General features: G+C 65.0%; 2 protein-coding genes and 3 long non-coding RNA genes across 6 annotated transcripts; 3 read left to right on the forward strand and 2 right to left on the reverse strand.

Annotated features, from left to right (window-relative positions):
- Nucleotides 1-568: 568 nt before the first annotated feature.
- On the reverse strand, nucleotides 569-7,493 carry LOC134565345 (selenide, water dikinase 1-like; the record flags this gene model as incomplete). Its single annotated transcript, XM_063424866.1, has 5 exons — nucleotides 7,423-7,493; nucleotides 5,765-5,919; nucleotides 3,956-4,046; nucleotides 3,731-3,830; nucleotides 569-789 (listed from the first exon to the last, which is right to left on the reverse strand). Coding segments are annotated over exons 1-5 (603 nt in total), but the record flags the coding sequence as incomplete, so codon positions are not given.
- Nucleotides 7,494-11,352: 3,859 nt separating this feature from the next.
- Nucleotides 11,353-16,560, forward strand: SLC35A2 (solute carrier family 35 member A2). Of its 2 annotated transcripts, XM_063424868.1 has the most exons (4): nucleotides 11,354-11,502; nucleotides 13,098-13,280; nucleotides 14,856-15,007; nucleotides 15,891-16,560. In XM_063424868.1, the coding sequence occupies exons 1-4, from the start codon at nucleotides 11,439-11,441 to the stop codon at nucleotides 16,557-16,559; spliced, it is 1,068 nt and encodes a 355-aa protein (XP_063280938.1). In that variant the 5' UTR covers nucleotides 11,354-11,438; the 3' UTR covers nucleotide 16,560. The 2 variants fall into 2 exon arrangements, with proteins under 2 accessions (XP_063280939.1, XP_063280938.1); XM_063424869.1 differs by lacking the exon at nucleotides 13,098-13,280 and having other exon boundaries at nucleotides 11,353-11,502.
- Nucleotides 16,561-16,585: 25 nt separating this feature from the next.
- LOC134565349 (uncharacterized) lies at nucleotides 16,586-17,066 on the forward strand. The gene is made up of 3 exons (XR_010083881.1): nucleotides 16,586-16,717; nucleotides 16,822-16,902; nucleotides 16,977-17,066. It is a non-coding gene; the product is annotated as an uncharacterized LOC134565349 (long non-coding RNA).
- On the reverse strand, nucleotides 17,026-18,947 carry LOC134565350 (uncharacterized). Its single transcript, XR_010083882.1, has 3 exons — nucleotides 18,212-18,947; nucleotides 17,788-18,093; nucleotides 17,026-17,727 (listed from the first exon to the last, which is right to left on the reverse strand). It is a non-coding gene; the product is annotated as an uncharacterized LOC134565350 (long non-coding RNA).
- Nucleotides 18,859-19,161, forward strand: LOC134565348 (uncharacterized). Its single transcript, XR_010083880.1, has 2 exons — nucleotides 18,859-18,994; nucleotides 19,040-19,161. It is a non-coding gene; the product is annotated as an uncharacterized LOC134565348 (long non-coding RNA).
- Nucleotides 19,162-20,123: the final 962 nt, after the last annotated feature.

A 20,123-nucleotide genomic window follows, 5' to 3' on the forward strand; every position in this document is an offset into this window, starting at 1 on the left:
ATTCCCATTCCGCATTCCCATTCCCAGTCCCATACCGGATGTCTCCGGCGCCGTCCCCTGCAGGAGCCCCCACATTCCCATTCCCATTCCCATTTTCCCCATTTCCCCATCCCATACCGGATGTCTCCGGCGCGGTGCCCTGCAGCAGCCCCCCATTCCCATTTCCCCCATTCCCATTTTCCCCATTTCCCCCATTCCCATTCCCATTCCCATTCCCATTCCCATTCCCATTTTCCCCATTTCCCCATTCCCATTCCCGTACCGGATGTCTCCGGCGCGGTCCCCTGCAGCAGCCCCCATTCCCAATCCCCCATTCCCATTTCCCCCATTCCCATTCCCATTCCCATTCCCATATTCCCGTACCGGATGTCTCCGGCGCGGTGCCCTGCAGGAGCCCCCATTCCCCATTCCCATTCCCATTCCCATTCCCATTCCCATTCCCATTCCCATATTCCCGTACCGGATGTCTCCGGCGCGGTGCCCTGCAGCAGCCCCCATTCCCATTCCCATTTCCCCCATTCCCATTTCCCCATTCCCATTTGCCCCATTCCCATTCCCATTTCCCCATTCCCGTACCGGATGTCTCCGGTGCCGTCCCCTGCAGGAGCCCCCCGCGGCCGCCGCAGGCGCGGCTCACGGCCGCCATGCCGGCGATGACGGGCAGGTTGTGGATGACGAAGGCGACGTCCTGGCGCTGCTGCGCCGCCAGCGCCCGCGCGTGCCCCAGCACCCCGAACCCCGTCACGTCCGTGGCCGCGTGCGCCCCGAAGGCGCGCATCAGCCCCGCCGCTGCGGGGACATGGGGACATGGGTCACATGGGGGACATGGGGACACGGGGGCACACGGGGACACAAGGCGCGCATCAGCCCCGCCGCTGGGGGACACGGGGACACGGGTCACATGGGGGACATGGGGACACGGGGGCACACGGGGACACCAAGGCGCGCATCAGCCCCGCCGCTGGGGGACACGGGGACACACAGGTCACACGGGGGACAGGGGACACACGGGGACACAAGCGCGCATCAGCCCCCACCGCTGGGGGACACGGGGACACACAGGTCACACGGGGGACAGGGGGACACACGGGGACACAAGGCGCGCATCAGCCCTGCCGCTGCGGGACAGGGGACACAGGGACAGGGGTCACACAGGGACACGGGGACACACGGGGACACACGGGGACACATGGGGACACAAGGCGCGCATCAGCCCCGCCGCTGCGGGACACGGGACAGGTTACCATGGGGGACCATGGGGACACACGGGGGGGGACACGGGGGGACACGGGGGGTGTGCGCCCCGAAGGCGCGCATCAGCCCCGCCGCTGCGGGACACAGGGACAGGGGTCACACAGGGACACGGGACACACGGGGACACACGGGGACACAAGGCGCGCATCAGCCCCGCCGCTGCGGGGACACGGGGACACGGGTCACACCAGGGGACACAGGGACACGGGGGGACACGGGGGGACACGGGTTACACTGGGGGACAGGGGGACATGGGGACACATGGGGGCGTGTGCCCCGAAGTTGCGCATCAGCTCCGCCGCTGGGGGGACATGGGGACACGGGTCACATGGGGGACACGGGGACACGGGGAACACACACGGGGACACGGGGGACACAGGGACACGGGGGACACAGGGACACGGGGATGGGTCACACACGGGGGCACGGGGGCACACACGGGGGACATGGGTCACACACGGGACACGGGTCACACATGGGGACATGGGTTACACACGGGACACGGGGACACCGTGACACAGGTCACACAGGGGGACACGGGGACGGGTCACACACGGGGACACGGGTCACACACGGGGACATGGGTCACACACGGGACACGGGGACACCGTGACACAGGTCACACAGGGGGACACGGGGGACGGGTCACACACGGGGACACGGGTCACACACGGGGACACAGGTCACACACGGGACACGGGGACACCGTGACACGGGTCACACAGGGGGACACAGGGACAGGGGTTACCATGGGGTGCAGGGACAAGTCACACACGGGGCGTGGGGACATGGGGACACAGGGACACGGGTTACACACGGGACACGGGGGACACCGTGACACAGGTCACACAGGGGGACACGGGGACGGGTCACACACGGGGACACGGGTCACACACGGGGACATGGGTCACACACGGGACACGGGGACACCGTGACACGGGTCACACATGGGGACACAGGGACAGGGGTTACCATGGGGTGCAGGGACAAGTCACACACGGGGCGTGGGGACATGGGGACACAGGGACACGGGTCACACAGGGGGACACGGGGACATGGGTCACACACGGGGACACAGGTCACACACGGGACACGGGGGACACCGTGACACGGGTCACACAGGGGGACACGGGGACATGGGTCACACACGGGGACACAGGGACAGGGGTTACATGGGGTGCAGGGACAAGTCACACACGGGGTGCGGGGACATGGGGACACAGGGCCACAGGTCACACACGGGGACACGGGTCACACACGGGGACACAGGGACACATGCAGGGACACACACGGGGACAAAGGGACATGGGTCACACATGGGACACGGGTCACACATGGGACACGGGTCACACACAGGGACACCGGGTCACACATGGGACACGGGTCACACAGGGGGACATGGGTCACACAGGGGGACACCGGGTCACACACGGGGACACAGGGACACATGCAGGGACACACACGGGGACAAAGGGACATGGGTCACACAGGGGGACATGGGTCACACAGGGGGGACAACCGGGTCACACACGGGGACACGGGCACGGAAACACAAAGGGGACACAGGGATACACAGGGACACGTCACCCACAGGGCACAGGGAGACGCCGGGGACACGCGGGGGGAGGCACAGAGACATGCAGGGGTGGCACGGGGACATCTGGTGCGGTTTTGGGGACACCCGAGGGTGGCTTTGGGGACACACAGGGGTGGCTTGGGGACACACAAGGGCAGCACAGGGACACCCAGGGCAGCTTTGGGGACATCTGGGGGGGCTTTAGGGACACCCAGCGTGGCCTAGGGACACCCTGGGGTGGCTCTGGGGACAGCTCGGGTGGCTTTGGGGGACCCCCTGATCACTTTAGGGCCTATGGACAACCCTAGGGTGACCCTGGGGACACCCACAGTGACTTCGGGATCCCCCAGGGGACATCTGGGCTGGCTCTGGGAGTCCCCCTGGATGCCCTGGGTGTCCCCAGAGTCCCCAGGTGTCCCCAGTGCCACCCACCGGTGCGGTTCAGCGTGGCCATGCTGCACATGGCCATGTTCCCCTTCCCCGTGTCCCCTCCCCAGTGTCCCCAGGGCGTCCCCAGTGTCCCCACCGGTGCAGTTCAGCGTGGCCATGCTGCTCACGGCCATTTCCCCTCCCCCGTGTCCCCTCCCCAGTGTCCCCCAGTGTCCCCAGGGTGTCCCCAGTGTCCCCCCACTGTCCCCACCGGTGCGGTTCAGCGTGGCCATGCTGCACATGGCCACGTTCCCCTTCCCCCGTGTCCCCTCCCCTGTGTCCCCAGGGTGTCCCCAGTGTCCCCTCAGTGTCCCCAGGTGTCCCCCAGTGTCCCCAGTGTCCCCACCGGTGCGGTTCAGCGTGGCCATGCTGCTCACAGCCACGTTCCCCTCCCCCGTGTCCCCTCCCCAGTGTCCCCCCAGGGTGTCCCCAGTGTCCCCTCAGTGTCCCCAGTGTCCCCAGTGTCCCCACCGGTGCGGTTCAGCGTGGCCATGCTGCTCACGGCCTCCTGGTACGCCAGCTCCACCTCCTCTCGTGTCACCACCAGCTTGATCTTGTTCCAGCGCTCGGGTGCTGAGGGGACAAGCGGGACACGGGGACAGCCTCAGGGACAGCCCCGGGGACACTGCCACGCCCCGGGGGCACCGGGCTGGCCCTGCCCTCACAGTGTCCCTGTCCCCTCCCGGTGTCACTCACGATGTCCAGCCACTGGTGCGCGGTCACGGCCATGTGCGTCCCCAGGGGCTTGGTCAGCACCAGCACGTCCCCGGGCACCGCGCTGTCCGGCCTGGCACGGCGGGGGGGTCAGGGGGGCATGGCCCGTGTCCCCAAACCCCGCCCCCTGTCACCAAACCCCGCCCCCTGCCACCAGACCCCGCCCCCGTGTCCCCAAACCCCGCCCCTGTCACCAAACCCTGCTCCCATGTCCCCAAACCCCGCCCCCTGCCACCAGACCCCGCCCCCGTGTCCCCAAACCCCGCCCCCATCACCAAACCCTGCTCCCATGTCCCCAAACCCCGCCCCCTGTCACCAGACCACGCCCTGTGTCCTCAAACCCTGCCCCTGTGTCCCCAAACCCCGCCCCCGTCACCAGACCACGCCCTGTGTCCCCAAACCCCGCCCCCATCATCAAACCCTGCTCCCATGTCCCCAAACCCCGCCCCCTGTCACCAGACCCCGCCCCGTGTCCCCAACCCCCGCCCCAAATACCAAAACCCCGCCCCATATCCCCAAACCCCGCCCCCATGTCCTCAAACCCCGCCCCAATGTCCCCAAGCCCCGCCCATATCTTCAAACCCCACCCCATATCCCCAAACCCCACCCCATGTCCCCAAACCCCGCCCCCGTGTCCCCAAACCCCGCCCCATGTCCCCAAACCCCGCCCCCATGTCCCCAAACCCCGCCCCCATATCCCCAAACCCCACCCCATGTCCCCAAACCCCACCCCGTGTCCCCAAACCCTGCCCCTGTGTCCCCAAACCCCGCCCTGTGTCCCCAAACCCCGCCCCCAGCCCTGCCTGTCACTCACAGGACAAACCCACTTGATTGGCAGCAGTGGCCCTGCCCCCTGCCCAAGCCCCACCCACCACTCATGACAATCCTTGACTGACACGTGGTGATGGCCACACCCCCTCAAAGCCCCTCCCACCACTCCAATGGTGCCTTTGATTGACAGCCCTGCCCCAGGCCCCGCCCCTGCCACCCACACAATGATTGACAGGTGGCACTGACCCCACCCCCTCACACACACACAAATGATTGACAGGCAGTGTGACCCCACCCCTCACTCACAGAGATGATTGACAGGCAGTGTGACCCCACCCCTCACTCACAGAGATGATTGACAGACAGTGTGACCCCACCCCTCACTCACAGAGATGATTGACAGGCAGTGTGACCCCGCCCCTCACAGAGATGATTGACAGGCAGTGTGGCCCCGCCCCTCACACAGATGATTGACAGGCAGTGTGACCCCACCCCTCACACAGATGATTGACAGGCAGTGTGGCCCCGCCCCCACAGAGGATTGACAGGTGGTGTGACCCCGCCCCTCACTCACAGAGATGATTGACAGGCAGTGTGGCCCCGCCCCTCACAGAGATGATTGACAGGCAGCGTGGCCCCGCCCCTCACAGAGATGATTGACAGGCGGTGTGGCCCCGCCCCTCACAGAGATGATTGACAGGCGGTGTGACCCCACCCCTCACAGAGATGATTGACAGGCAGTGTGACCCCGCCCCTCACAGAGATGATTGACAGGCAGTGTGACCCCGCCCCTCACAGAGATGATTGACAGGCAGTGTGGCGCTGCCCCCACAGAGATGATTGACAGGCAGTGTGGCCCCGCCCCTCACAGAGATGATTGACAGGCAGTGTGACCCCGCCCCTCACAGAGATGATTGACAGGCGGTGTGGCCCCGCCCCTCCCAGAGATGATTGACAGGCAGTGTGGCCCCGCCCCTCCCAGAGATGATTGACAAGCAGTGTGGCCCCGCCCCCACTCACATGATGAACTCGCTGGCCTGGCACACGGCGGTGGCCACGCCCCCCACGATGACCCAGGGGTTGAGCACGGTCTGTCCCCCTGTCACCGACGTCCCCCCGTCCTCGGCCGCGTCCCGGAAGCCCTGGATGATCAGCGGCATCACCTTGTCCCTCTCCTGGGGGGACAGCGCGGGCCCTGTCACCCCCGTGTCACCGGCACCCCGAGTCACTGTCACCCCCAGTGTCACCGGCACCCTGAGTCACTGTCACCCCTGGGTCACTGTCACCCCCATGTCACCGGCACCCCGGGTCACTGTCACCCCTGGGTCCCTGTCACCCCCATGTCACCGGCACCCCGGGTCACTGTCACCCCCATGTCACCGGCACCCCGGGTCACTGTCACCCCCAGTGTCACTGTCACTTCGTGTCACTGTCACCCCGTGTCACCGGCACCCTGGGTCACTGTCACCCCCAGTGCCACTGTCACTGCCGTGTCACTGGCACCCCGGGTCACTGTCACCCTCAGTGTCACTGTCATCCCCCTGGGTCCCTGTCACCCTCAGTGTCCCTGTCACTCTGCCTCACTGTCACCCCGGGACCCTGTCACCGTGTCCCTGTCACACCCCGTGTCACTGTCACCCAGTGTCACTGTCACTCTCAGTGTCACTGTCACCCCGTGTCACTGTCACCCAGTGTCACTGTCATTCTCAGTGTCACTGTCACCCAGTGTCACTGTCATCCCCCTGGGTCCCTGTCACCCTCAGTGTCCCTGTCACTCTGCCTCACTGTCACCCCCCAGTGTTACTGTCATCCCTCAGTGTCCTTGTCCCCCTCTGTCACTGTCACTCTGTATCACTGTCACCCCCAGTGTCAGTGTCACCCAATGTCACCCAGTGTCACTGTCACCCCAGTATCACCGTCACCCTCAGTGCTACTGCCACCCTGTGTCACTGTTACCCTCAGTGCCACCATCACCCTCAGTGTCCCATCACCCCCAGTGTCACCGTCACCCAGTGTCACTGTCACCTCCAGTGTCCCGTCACTCCCAGTATCCCCTATCACCCTCAGTGCCCCTGTCACTCTGTGTCCCTGTCACCCCCAATGTCATTGTCACCCTTAGTACCACTGTCACCCCCAGTGTCACTGTCCCCCCTTGTCCCTGTCACCCCCATGTCCCCTCTCCCTGTCCCCAGTGTCACCTGCTCGCTCATGCGCTGGCTGACGCTCAGCAGCATCAGGACATTGTCACACTCTGTGTCCCCAGTGTCACCCCCTGTGTGTCACCTGCTCGCTCATGCGCTGGCTGACGCTCAGCAGCATCAGGACATTGTCACACTCTGTGTCCCCAGTGTCACCCCCTGTGTGTCACCTGCTCGCTCATGCGCTGGCTGACGCTCAGCAGCATCAGGACATTGTCACACCCTGTCACCCCCCTGTCCCCTGTGTGTCACCTGTGTGTCCCCAGTGTCACCTGCTCGCTCATGCGCTGGCTGACGCTCAGCAGCATCAAGACATTGTCACACTCTGTCACCCCTGTGTCACCCCAGTGTCACCCCTGTGTGTCCCCCGTGTGTCACCTGCTCGCTCATGCGCTGGCTGACGCTCAGCAGCGTCAGGACATTGTCACACTCTGTCACCCCCCTGTCCCCTGTGTGTCACCTGTGTGTCCCCAGTGTCACCTGCTCGCTCATGCGCTGGCTGACGCTCAGCAGCATCAGGACATTGTCACACTCTGTCACCCCCCTGTCCCCTGTGTGTCACCTGTGTGTCCCCAGTGTCACCTGCTCGCTCATGCGCTGGCTGACGCTCAGCAGCATCAGGACATTGTCACACTCTGTCACCCCTGTGTCACCCCAGTGTCACCCCTGTGTGTCCCCTGTGTGTCACCTGCTCGCTCATGCGCTGGCTGACGCTCAGCAGCATCAGGACATTGTCACACTCTGTGTCCCCAGTGTCACCCCCTGTGTGTCACCTGCTCGCTCATGCGCTGGCTGACGCTCAGCAGCATCAGGACATTGTCACACTCTGTCACCCCCATGGCGTACAGGTCACTCAGGACGTTGGCGCAGGCGATGCGGCCCTGTGGGGGGGAGGGTTTGGGGGGCCCTGAGGGCGTTTGGGGGGCTCCAAACGGGATCAGGGGGCCCAAGGTGGGGTTTGGGTGTTTTGGGAGAGAGTTTGGGGGGTCCCAAGGGGATTTCGAGGGGCTCTCCGGAGGATTTGGGGTGCCCAGGGTGGGATTGGGGGATTCTGAGTGGATTTGGGGTCCCCAGGTGGGATTCGGGGTGACCAGGGTGGGATTTGGGGCGTTCTAAGTGAATTTGGGGGTCCCTAGGTGGGATTTGGGGTGCCCAGGAGGGATTTGAAGGTCCCCAGGAGAGATTCGGGTGCCCAGGGTGGGATTTGGGGTCCCCAGAGGGGATTGGGGGTGCCCAGGAGGGATTTGGGATGCTCAGGGTGGGATTCAGGGGGTCCAGGGTGGGATTTGGGGTGCCCAGGGTGGGATTGGGGGTGCCCAGAGGGGATTGGGGGTGCCCAGGGTGGGATTCAGGGGGTCCAGGGTGGGATTGGGGGTGCCCAGGTGGGATTTGGGGGGTCTCCAAGTGGGATTGGGGGTGCCCAGGGTGGGACTGGGAAGTTCTGAGTTGATTTGGGGTGCCCAGGGTGGGATTGGGGGTGCCCAGGGTGGGATTTGTGGGGTCCAGGATAGAATTGGGAGACCCCAAAAGGATTTGGGGAGGGGCCCAGGAAGGTTTGGGGGGTCCCAAGAGGGAAGAAGAGAATCAGGGGGGAATTGGGGGGCACCCCTGAGGGGTTTGGGGGTTCCTTGGGGGACTTGGGGGTCCCAGAGGGGTTCAGGAGCAGATTTGGGGTCCCAGAGGGGGAGTTTTTGGGGGTCCCAGGGGTTTTTTTTGGGGGTCCCAGAGGGGTTCGGGGGGGGTTGGGGTCGCAGGGTGGGTTTTGGGGGTCCCAGAGGGGGTTATGGGGTTTTTTGGGGTTCCCAGAGGGGTTTTTGGGGGTCCCAGGATGGGTTTTGGGGGTCCCAGAGGGGTTCCCTGGCAGGGTTTGTGGTCCCAGGGGGTTTTTTGGGGTCCCAGAGGGGCTCAGAATAGGTTTTTGGGGTCCCAGGGTGGGTTTTGGGGTCCCAGGAGGGTCCCAGGGCAGTTTTTGGGGTCCCGGGGTGGGTTTTTGGGGTCCCAGGGCGGTTTTTGGGGTCCCAGGGTGGGTTTTGGGGTCCCAGGAGGGTCCCAGGGCAGTTTTTGGGGTCCCGGGGTGGGTTTTTGGGGTCCCAGGGCGGTTTTTGGGGTCCCAGGGTGGGTTTTTGTGGTACCAGAGGGGTCCCAGGAGGGGTTTTGGGGTCCCGGGTGGGTTTTTGGGGTCCCAGGGCAGTTTTTGGGGTCCCGGGTGTGTTTTTGGGGTCTCAGAGGAGTCCCGGGGGGGGTTTTGGGGTCCCGGGGGGGGGTTTTGGGGTCCCGGGGGGGTTTTTTGGGGTCTCAGAGGGGTCCCAGGGCGGTTTTTGGGGTCCCGGGTGGGTTTTTGGGGTCTCAGAGGGGTCCCAGGAGGGTTTTTGGGGTCCCAGGAGGGGTTTTGGGGTCCCGGGTGGGTTTTTGGGTACCATCATGTAGGGGTCATCGATGATGGGGTAGAAGAAGTCGGTGGTCTGCACCAGCGAGAGCCCCCCGTGCCGCAGCGGGATCACGCACGAGTCCAGCCCGATGCCTGCGGGCACCGGGGCACGGGGTCAGCGACACGGGGGGCATGGGGGGCATGGGGGGCACGGGGGGCACGGGGGGCTCAGGGGGAGGCACAGAGCGCTCAATAGGGGCACAGGGGGGCACTGGGGGCTCAGGGGGGCACAGGGCTCATTGTGGGGGAACAGAGCACTCAGGGGGGCACCAGGGGGCAAGAAGCACTCGAGGGGGCACAGAACCCATCATGGGGGGCTCAGAGGGGGTTCAGAACACTCAGGGGGAACACAGAGCCCAGCACGGGGGGCACAGAGGGGCACAAAGCCCCTCATGGGGGGCACAGAGCCCTCGGGGGGGCACAGAGCCCAGCACGGGGGGCACAGAGCCCAGCACGGGGGCACAGAGCCCAGCACGGGGGGCACAGAGCCCAGCACGGGGGCACAGGGCCCAGCACGGGGGGCACAGGGCCCAGCACGGGGGCACAGAGCCCAGCACGGGGGGCACAGAGCCCAGCACGGGGGCACAGAGCCCAGCACGGGGGCACAGGGCCCAGCACGGGGGGCACAGGGCCCAGCACGGGGGGCACAGAGCCCAGCACGGGGGGCACAGGGCCCATCAAAGAGGGGCACAGAGCCCAGCACGGGGGGCACACACCCCTCTGGGGGTGGGGGACACAGGGACGGGGCAGGACCGGATTGGGAGGGGAACGCGGATCCTGCTGGGGGCGGGACCGGATCCGAGGGGGCCCCTCCCCCCTCCCCTCCCCCCCAGCGCCCTTTGCCCCCTTCCCCTCCCCCCGCCAGGCCACCTTTGCCCCATTCCCCCGTCCCGTGCCCGCGGCCCCCCCGGGCTGTCCCGCGTCCTCCAGACGGCCCCAAGGCCGCTCTGCCGCCCCCGCCATGGCCCTGAGCCGGCCCTGAGCCCCCCGAACCCCCCCGAGCCCTCCCTGAGCCCCCCCAACCCTCCCTGAGCCGTCCCTGAGCCCCCCGAACCCCCCCGAGCCCTCCCTGAGCCCTCCCAACCCTCCCTGAGGCGGCCCTGAGCCCCCCCCGAGCCCCCCCGGTCTGTCTCGCGTCCTGCAGACGGCCTCAAGGCCGCCCCCGCCATGGCCCTGAGCCGTCCCTGAGCCCCCCCGAACCCGCCCTGAGCCCCCCCGAGCCCTCCCTGAGCTGTCCCTGAGCCGTCCCTGAGCCCCCCCAAATCCTCCCTGAGGGGTCCCTGAGTGGTCCCTGAGGGGTCCCTGAGCCCCCTCAGCCTCTCCAGACCCCCCGCGCCCCCTCTGAGGGCTCCCCCGAGTCCTCTCCGCCCCCCTCAGCCGCGTCTCCGAGCCCCGGAGCGCTCCCGGCGCCCCCAGGCTCCCCCCGCTCTCACCCAGCGCCGGGCCCCCGCCGCTCTCCGCTTCGGCCCCTTCCCCTGCGCCTCCTCCTCCCGGGCGCTGCCCCTCGAGTCCCGCCAGGAGCTTGAGCAGCGTCTCCTGCGGGACTTTGCAGCCTCAGCCGCGCAGCTCGCCGTAGGCCGTGAGGCGCCAGGACGGGTCCAGCCCCAGCGCCGCGGGGTCGAAGCGCCGCGACCCGCCCGGCACCGCCGCCATCTTGGAATGCACGGGGCCCGCCGGGCGCCGCCGTCTCTGATTGGCTGCGGAGCCGCCGCCGGAGGGCGCTGATTGGTGGGCGAGTGAGGAAGGCGAGCGGGGATTGGTCGATTTTGAGGGGGAGGAGGTGGTGCGAGTGCTGGGCGGGGCCTGAGGGGGTGTGACAGGGAGAGAGCGCGGCGATTGGTCAGTGAGAGGAGAGGGCGTGGTTTCACGGGAGAGAGGCGGGACCAGCTCGAGGCCGCGGCGGGAAGCACGCGAGGCCAGCGCTGATTGGTCAGACCGGCAGAGGGGGCGGAGCTCCCGGCGGAGATGCGCGCGGGGATTGGCTGCGCCCAACGGAGGCGGAGCGGCTCCCCCTTGGTGGGCGGGGCCGCTGCGTGGCCGGAAGCGGAAGTGTTGAGCAGGTGCCACCATGGCGGCCCCGGGGGCGGCGGACGGCGGCGGCGGCTCCGGAGAGTCCGCGGGGCCCGCGACGGGTGAGGGGAGAGGGCAGGGGAGAGGGCAGGGGAGACGGGCAGGGGGAGATGGGCAGGGGGAGATGGGCAGGGGGAGATGGGCAGGGGGCACGGGCAGGGGGGCACGGGCAGGGGGAGATGGGCAGGGGGCACGGGCAGGGGGCAGGGGGAGATGGGCAGGGGGCAGGGGCAGGGGGAGATGGGCAGGGGGCACGGGCAGGGGCAGGGGGAGACAGGCAGGGGGGCACGGGGAGACGGGCAGGGGTCGCGGGCAGGGGCAGGGGGAGATGGGCAGGGGGAGATGGGCAGGGGGCAGGGGGATCCGGCCGGGGGTCCGAGCGGGGGCTGCGGGGTGAGGGCGGCTGGGGTCGAGCAGGGGGCGGGGGGCGCCCACGGGGGTCTGGGGGTGGCCCTGGTGGGGGACAGAGCGGGGAGAGGGGACAGAGGGACAGAGGGACAGAGTGGGGAGAGGGACAGAGGGGACAGAGGGACAGAGGGGACAGAGGGACAGAGGGACAGAGGGACAGAGTGGGGAGGGGGACAGAGGGGGGAGAGGGGCAGAGGGGACAGAGGGGCTTTGGGGCAGGTCCAGGGGCACCCGCGGTGTCCCGGAGGTGCCGATCCCCAGCCCAGGGGCCCTGTTCCCCGTTCCAGGGGTCCCATTCACTCTCCCGGGGGTCCCGTTCCCCGTCCCGGGGGTCCCGGCGGGGGTGGCGGGGCTCCCTCCGGTGTCCCCCGCACCGTGCCCAGGGACCCGCGGTGTCCCGGGGGTGACATTCTCTGTCCCGGGGGTCCCGTTCCAGGTCCCGGCAGGGCTGGTGAGGCTCAGCCCGGTGTCCCCCCGCTCTCCCCGCTGTCCCCTGCCCCCAGTGACCTGCAGTGTCCCCGCAGTGTCCCGGGGGGCTTGGTGGCGGTTCTCCCCGCAGTGTCCCCACGGTGTCCTGGGGGATTGGTGGCAGTGCTCCCCCCGTGACCCCGCAGTGTCCCCACGGGGGTTGACAGGGCTGACCCTGCTGTCCCCACAGTGTCCCGGGGGGGTTGGCAGGGCTGACCGCGCTGTCCGCGCTGTCCCTGCAGTGTCCCCAGGGGGGTTGGCAGGGCTGTCCCCGCTGTCCCCCGGTGACCCCGTGTCCCCGCTGTCCCCACAGTGTCCCCGGGTGTTGGCAGGGCTGACCCCGTGTCCCCACTGTCCCCGCAGCGTCCTGGGGGGGTTGGCAGGGCTGTCCCCCTGCTGTCCCCCGGTGACTGTGGTGTCCCCGCTGTCCCCGCAGTGTCCCGGGGGGGTTGGTGGCAGTTCTCCCCGGTGACCCCGTGTCCCCACTGTCCCCGCAGTGTCCTGGGGAGGGGATGGCAGGGCTGACCCCCTGTCCCCGCAGTGTCCCCGCTGTCCCCACAGTGTCCCGGGGGGGTTGGTGGCAGTTCTCCCCGGTGACCCCGTGTCCCCGCTGTCCCCGCAGTGTCCCGGGGAGGGGTTGGCAGGGCTGACCCCGTGTCCCCGCTGTCCCCGCAGTGTCCCGGGGAGGGCATGGCAGGGCTGACCCCGTGTCCCCGCTGTCCCCGCAGTGTCCCGGGGAGGGGATGGCAGGGCTGACCCCGTGTCCCCGCTGTCCCCGCAGTGTCCCGGCGGGTGAAGTACGCCAGCCTGGGCGTGCTGGTGCTGCAGAACGCGTCGCTGGTGCTGAGCATCCGCTACGTGCGCACCCTGCCCGGGGAGCGCTTCCTGCCCACCACGGCCGTGGTGCTGGCTGAGGCCATGAAGGGCAGCGCCTGCCTGCTGCTGCTGCTCATCCAGCACAGGGGTAGGACATGGGGACATTGGGGACACTGAGGGGACATGGGGACACTGAGGGGACATGGGGACACAGGGTCTGTGCCTGCTGCTGCTGCTCATCCAGCACAAGGGTAGGACATGGGGACAATGGGGACACTGAGGGGACATGGGGACATTGGGGACAATGGGGACACTGGGGACACAGGGTCTGTGCCTGCTGCTGCTGCTCATCCAGCACAAGGGTGAGCAGGGGACACTGGGGACACTGGGGACACTGGGGACACTGAGGGGACATGGGGACACAGGGTCTGTGCCTGCTGCTGCTGCTCATCCAGCACAAGGGTAGGACATGGGGACAATGGGGACACTGAGGGGACATGGGGACATTGGGGACAATGGGGACACTGGGGACACAGGGTCTGTGCCTGCTGCTGCTGCTCATCCAGCACAAGGGTGAGCAGGGGACACTGGGGACACTGAGGGGACATGGGGACATTGGGGACACTGAGGGGACACTGGGGACATTGGGGACATTGGGGACATTGGGGACATTGGGGACAATGGGGACAATGGGGACAATGGGGACACTGGGGACAATGGGGACACAGGGTCTGTGCCTGCTGCTGCTGCTCATCCAGCACAGGGGTGAGCAGGGGACACTGGGGACACTGGGGACACTGAGGGGACATGGGGACATTGGGGACAATGGGGACACTGGGGACATTGGGGACACTGAGGGGACATGGGGACATTGGGGACAATGGGGACAATGGGGACACTGGGGACATTGGGGACACTGGGGACATTGGGGACACTGAGGGGACATGGGGACATTGGGGACAATGGGGACACTGGGGACATTGGGGACACTGAGGGGACATGGGGACATTGGGGACAATGGGGACAATGGGGACACTGGGGACATGGGGACAATGGGGACAATGGGGACACTGGGGACATTGGGGACACTGGGGACATTGGGGAGATGTGATCTGTGCCTGCTGCTGCTGCTCATACAGCACGGGGGTGAGCAGGGGACATTGGGGACACTGAGGGGACACTGGGGACATGGGGGACGTTGGGAATGTGGAGTCTGTGCCTGCTGCTGCTGCTTATCCAGCATAGGGGTAGGGGCACTGGGGACACTGGGGACACTGGGGACATGGTGAGGCACTGGGGACACGGGGCCACTGGGAGACATGGGGACATTTGGGCCATTGGGGGACATGGGGACATTGGGGACATTGGGGACATTGGGGACATGGGGGACATTGGGGACATAGGGGACATGGGGACACTGGGGCCATTGGGGACATTGGGGACAGGGGGACATTCGGGACATTGGGGACATGGGGACACTGGGGCCATTGGGGCCATTGGGGACAGGGGGACATTCGGGACATTGGGGACATGGGGACACTGGGGACATGGGGGGACAGGGACACACCTGGCACTGTCTCCTCCTCCTCCACTCTGAGGTGAGCAGGGCTGGGGGGGTGGGCCCTTCGGGGGGTGTCACACGACGGGGACACAGGAGGGGACACGGGAGGGGTGACGGTGACAGGGACACACGAGGGGACAGGGCCGCTCGCGCTGTCCCCAGGCAGTGTCCGGCAGACGGCGGTGACGCTGCACGAGGCCGTGGTGGGACAGTTTGGGGACACGCTGCGCCTGGCCGTGCCCTCGCTCATCTACACCCTGCAGAACAACCTGCAGTACGTGGCCATCTCCAACCTGCCCGCCGCCACCTTCCAGGTGGGCACGGGGACAGGTGGCACCTGGGGGGGGACAGGGGACAGGGGGGTGGGCTCAGAGACCCTGGGGACCCTGGAGGTGTCCCTGTGACATCACCGTGTCCCTGTGTCACTCGTGGTGTCCTTGTGACAGTCGTCATGTCCTTGTGTCCATGTCCCTGTGACAGTCGTGGTGTCCCTATGGCACTCGTGATGTCCCTGTGAGACTTGTGGTGTCCTTGTGACACTCGTGGTGTCCCTGTGTCACTCATGGTGTCCCTGTCCCCATCCGTAGTGTCCCTGTGACACTCACAGTGTCCCTGTGACAATTGTCCCTGTGCCAGTTGTGGTGTCCCTCTGACAGTCGTGGCGTCCCTGTGACACTCGTGGTGTCCCTGTGTCCATGTCTCTGTGACCCTGCTGGTGTCCCTGTGCCATCCGTGGTGTCCCTGTGGCACTCGTGGTGTCCCTGTGCCAGTTGCGGTGTCCCTGTCCCAGTGCTCGTGTTGCTGTTCCTGCACCTGTGGCAGTGTCCTGCAGGTGTCCCTGTCCCTGCAGGTGTCCCTGTCCCCACAGGTGTCCCTGTCCCCATGTGGCCCTGTCCCTGTGTGACCCTGTCCCTGTGTGACCCTGTCCCCATGTGACTCTGTCCCTGTCCCTGCAGGTAACCCTGTCCCCGCTGTCCCTGTGTGTCCCTGTGTGTCCCTGTGCCCTCAGGTGTCCTTGTCCCCTCAGGTGTCCCCATCCCTGTCCCCTGTGTGTCCCCGCTGTCTCTCAGCGTCCCCTTTGTCCCCTCAGTGTCCCTGCTGTCCCTCAGTGTCCCTTCAGTGTCCCCTCTGTCCCCGCAGTCCCTCAGTGTCCCCTCTGTCCCCTGTGTGTCCCCTCACTGTCCCCTGTCCCCGCAGGTGACGTACCAGCTGAAGATCCTCACCACGGCGCTGTTCTCGGTGCTGCTGCTGGGCACGGCGCTGTCGCGGCTGCAGTGGCTGTCGCTGGCGCTGCTCTTTGCCGGCGTGGCGCTGGTTCAGGCCGAGCAGGCGCGGGCGGCCGCTCCGGGCCCCGAGGCGCTGTCCCCGTCGCCGGGCCCCGGCGCGCCGGCGCAGAGCTACGCCGTGGGGCTGGCGGCCGTGGCCGCGTCCTGCCTGTCCTCGGGCTTCGCCGGCGTCTACTTCGAGCGGCTGCTGAAGCGCTCGGGCGGCTCCATCTGGCTGCGCAACGTGCAGCTGGGCGCCGTGGGCACGGCCGTGGGGCTGGGCGCCATGCTGGCCGCCGAGGGCCCCGCCGTGGCCGCGCTCGGCTTCTTCTACGGCTACAACGGCGCCGTGTGGGCCGTGGTGGTGAACCAGGCGGCGGGCGGGCTGCTGGTGGCCGTGGTGGTGCGCTACGCCGACAACATCCTCAAGGGTTTCGCCACGGCGCTCTCCATCCTGGCCTCCACGGCCGCCTCGGCGCACCTGTTCGGCTTCCGGCCGCGCGCGCCCTTCCTGGCCGGCACCGCCATGGTGCTGGCGGCCGTGGTGCTCTACGGGCGGCCCCGGCGCGGCCACGACGGCGCCAAGTCAGTGGGGGCCTAGGGGGGAGGGGAGGGGGGAGGGGAGCGAGGTGAGGGGGGGACCCGGGTGTGGGGAGCCAGGTGAGGGGTTAACAGGTGAGGAGCTCATTAGGGCTCATTAGTGGTCATTAGAGCTCATTAGAGCTCATTAGGATGGTGGAGGAGCTGGGGGGTCAGCAGGTGAGGGGAGCCAGCTGAGGAAGCTCATTAGTGGTCATTAGAGCTCATTAGAGCTCATTAGGATGGTGGAGGAGCTGGGGGGTTTAGCAGGTGAGGGGAGCCAGGTGAGGGGAGCCAGGTGAGGAAGCTCATTAGGGCTCATTAAGGCTCATTAAGTCTCATTAGGATGGTGGAGCAGCTGGGGGGTCAGCAGATGAGGGGCTCATTAGGGCTCATTAAGGCTCATTAAGTCTCATTAAGATGGTGGAGGAGCTGGGAGGTCAGCAGGTGAGAGGAGCCAGGTGAGGGGGCTCATTCGGGCTCCTTACTGCTCATTAGAGCTCATTAGAGCTCATTAGAGCTCATTAGGATGGTGGAGAAGCTGGGGGGTCAGCAGGTGAAGGAGCCAGGTGAGGAAGCTCATTAGGGCTCATTAAGGCTCATTAAGGCTCATTAGGATGGTGGAAGAGCTGGGGGTTCAGCAGATGAGGGGCTCATTAGCGCTCATTAAGGCTCATTAGGATGGTGGAGCAGCTGGGGGGGCTCAGCAGGTGAGGGGAGCCAGGTGTGGAGTCAGCAGGTGAAGGGTCAGCCGGTGGTGGGGGCTCGTTAGTGCTCATTAGTGCTCATTAGTGCTCATTAGGGTGGTGGAGGAGCTGGGGGTGACCCAGGTGAGAGGACCCAGGTGTGGGGTCAGCAGGTCAGGGGTCAGCAGGTGAGGGGCTCATTAGGGCTCATTAAGGCTCATTAGGGCTTGTTAATGCTCATTAGGATGGTGGAGGAGCTGGGGGGTCAGCAGGTGAGGGGAGCCAGGTGAGGAAGCTCATTAGGGCTCATTAAGGCTCATTAGAGCTCATTAGGATGTGGAGGAGCTGGGGGTCTCAGCAGGTGAGGGGCTCATTAGGGCTCATTAAGGCTCATTAGAGCTCATTAGGATGTGGAGGAGCTGGGGGGGTCAGCAGGGGGGACCCCAATCTTGGCCGCCTTTGGGTGCTGCAGGCTCATTAAGGCTCGTTAGGCTCATTAGAGACCTGGAGAAGCTCGTTAGGTTACGGGGAGCTCATTAAGGCTCATTAAGGCTCATTAGAGACCTGGAGAAGCTCGTTAGGTTACGGGGAGCTCATTAAGGCTTGTTAGGCTCATTAGAGACCTGGAGAAGTTCATTAGGTTATGGGGAGCTCATTAAGGCTCATTAGAAGGCAGTGAAGGTCCTGGGGCTCGTTAGTGGAGGGGACCCAGATGTGGTGGCCCATTAAGGCTCATTAGGCTCATTAGGGACCTGGAGGGGCTCATTAGGTTATGGGGAGTTCATTTAGGCTCATTAGGCTCATTAGGGACCTGGAGGGGCTCATTAGGTTATGGGGAGTTCATTAAGGCTCATTAGGCTCATTAGGGACCTGGAGGGCCTCATTAGGTTATGGGGAGTTCATTAAGGCTCATTAGGCTTATTAGGGACCTGGAGGGGCTCATTAGGTTATGGGGAGTTCATTAAGGCTCATTAGGCTTATTAGGGACCTGGAGGGGCTCGTTAGGGGGCAGGGAGCTTGGTGATGCTCATTAATTGCTGGGGACTCATTAAGGATCATTGGGTGCTGGGGGAGATTAATGAGGTGGAGAGTAACGAGGTCAATGAGGTCAGATGTTAACGAGGTCACAGGGGTTAATGAGGCTAATGAGGTCAGGGATTAATGAGGTTAATGAAGTCAGAGGAGTTAATGAGGTCCCTGGGGTTAATGAGGTCAGCAGTTAATGAGGTTAACAAGGTCAGGGGTTAATGAGGTTAACAAAGGTGCTCCGGGTTAATGAGATCAGCAGTTAATGAGGTTAATGAGGTCTCTGGGGTTAATGAGGTTAACGAAGGCGCTCCGGGTTAATGAGGTTAACAAGGTCAGGGGTTAATGAGGTTAACGAAGGCGCTCGGGTTAATGAGGTCAGAGGGGTTAATGAGGTTAACGAAGGTGCTCCAGGTTAATGAGGTTAATGAAGGCGCTCCGGGTTAATGAGGTTAACAAGGTCGGGGGTTAATGAGGTTAACAAAGGCGCTCTGGTTAATGAGGTCAGCAGTTAATGAGGTTAACAAGGTCAGAGGGGTTAATGAGGTTAACGAAGGCGCTCTGGTTAATGAGGTCAGAGGGGTTAATGAGGTTAACGAAGGCGCTCAGGTTAATGAGGTTAACGAAGGCGCTCTGGTTAATGAGGTCAGAGGGGTTAATGAGGTTAACGAAGGCGCTCCGGGTTAATGAGGTTAACGAAGGCGCTCGGGTTAATGAGGTTAACGAAGGCGCTCGGGTTAATGAGGTCAGAGGGGTTAATGAGGTTAATGAAGGCGCTCGGGTTAATGAGGGCTCATTAGGCCCCGGGCCCCCCTGGCCCGCGGTGGGGGAGGGGCGCTGTACAGGTTTTGTAGGGGGCGGGGCCGGGGCGTTTTTAACGAGTTCGGGGCTAATAAAGGCGGATTTGGTTAACGGCGCGTGCTGGGGGAGGGGCACTAACACACTAACCCGGGGGGGGACATAGGGGACCCCCACACCCTATAGGGGCCCCCTGGGATCCATAGGGACTGCCTGTACCCTATAGCATCCATAGGGGACCCACACACCCTATAGGAGCCATAGGGGACCCCCACACCCTATAGGATCCATAGGGGACCCACACACCCTATAGGAGCCATAGGGGCCCCCTGGGATCCATAGGGGACCCCCCACACCCTATAGGAGCCATAGGGGACCCACACACCCTATAGGAGCCATAGGGGACCCCATGGCCCTATAAGATCCATAGGGGACCCCCTGTACCCTATAGCATCCATAGGGGACCCCCACACCCTATAGGATCCACAGGAACTGCCTGTACCCTATAGGATCCATAGGAGCCCCCTGTACCCTATAGGATCCATAGGAGCCCCCTGTGCCCTATAGGATCCATAGGAACCCCCATCCCCTATAGGATCCATAGGAACCCCCATCCCTATAGGATCCATAGGAACCCCCATCCCCTATAGGATCCATAGGAACCCCCATCCCCTATAGGATCCATAGGAACCCCCATCCCCTATAGGATCCATAGGAACCCCCATCCCCTATAGGATCCATAGGAACCCCCATCCCCTATAGGATCCATAGGAACCCCCATCCCCTATAGGATCCATAGGAGCCCCCTGTGCCCTATAGGATCCATAGGAACCCCCATCCCCTATAGGATCCATAGGAACCCCAATCCCCTATAGGATCCATAGGAGCCCCCTGTGCCCTATAGGATCCATAGGAACCCCCATCCCCTATAGGATCCATAGGAACCCCAATCCCCTATAGGATCCATATGGACCCTCCAGGTCCCTATAGGCCCCCCGAGCTCTGCCCAGCCCCCATAGAACCCCCCCGGAGCCCCCCGGGCCCTACAGGATCCATAGGGTCTCTCTCTCTTGCAG

This window comes from Prinia subflava, unplaced genomic scaffold (assembly GCF_021018805.1).
Source record: "Prinia subflava isolate CZ2003 ecotype Zambia unplaced genomic scaffold, Cam_Psub_1.2 scaffold_353_NEW, whole genome shotgun sequence".
Classification (NCBI taxonomy): domain Eukaryota; kingdom Metazoa; phylum Chordata; class Aves; order Passeriformes; family Cisticolidae; genus Prinia; species Prinia subflava.

Coding starts and splice junctions, on each gene's coding strand:
- SLC35A2 (XM_063424868.1), top strand. CDS start 11,439: ATGGCGGCCCCGGGGGCGGCGGACGGCGGCGGCGGCTCCGGAGAGTCC. Junction 11,503..13,097: donor GTCCGCGGGGCCCGCGACGG/GTGAGGGGAGAG, acceptor CTGTCCCCGCAG/TGTCCCGGCGGGTGAAGTAC. Junction 15,008..15,890: donor TGCCCGCCGCCACCTTCCAG/GTGGGCACGGGG, acceptor CTGTCCCCGCAG/GTGACGTACCAGCTGAAGAT.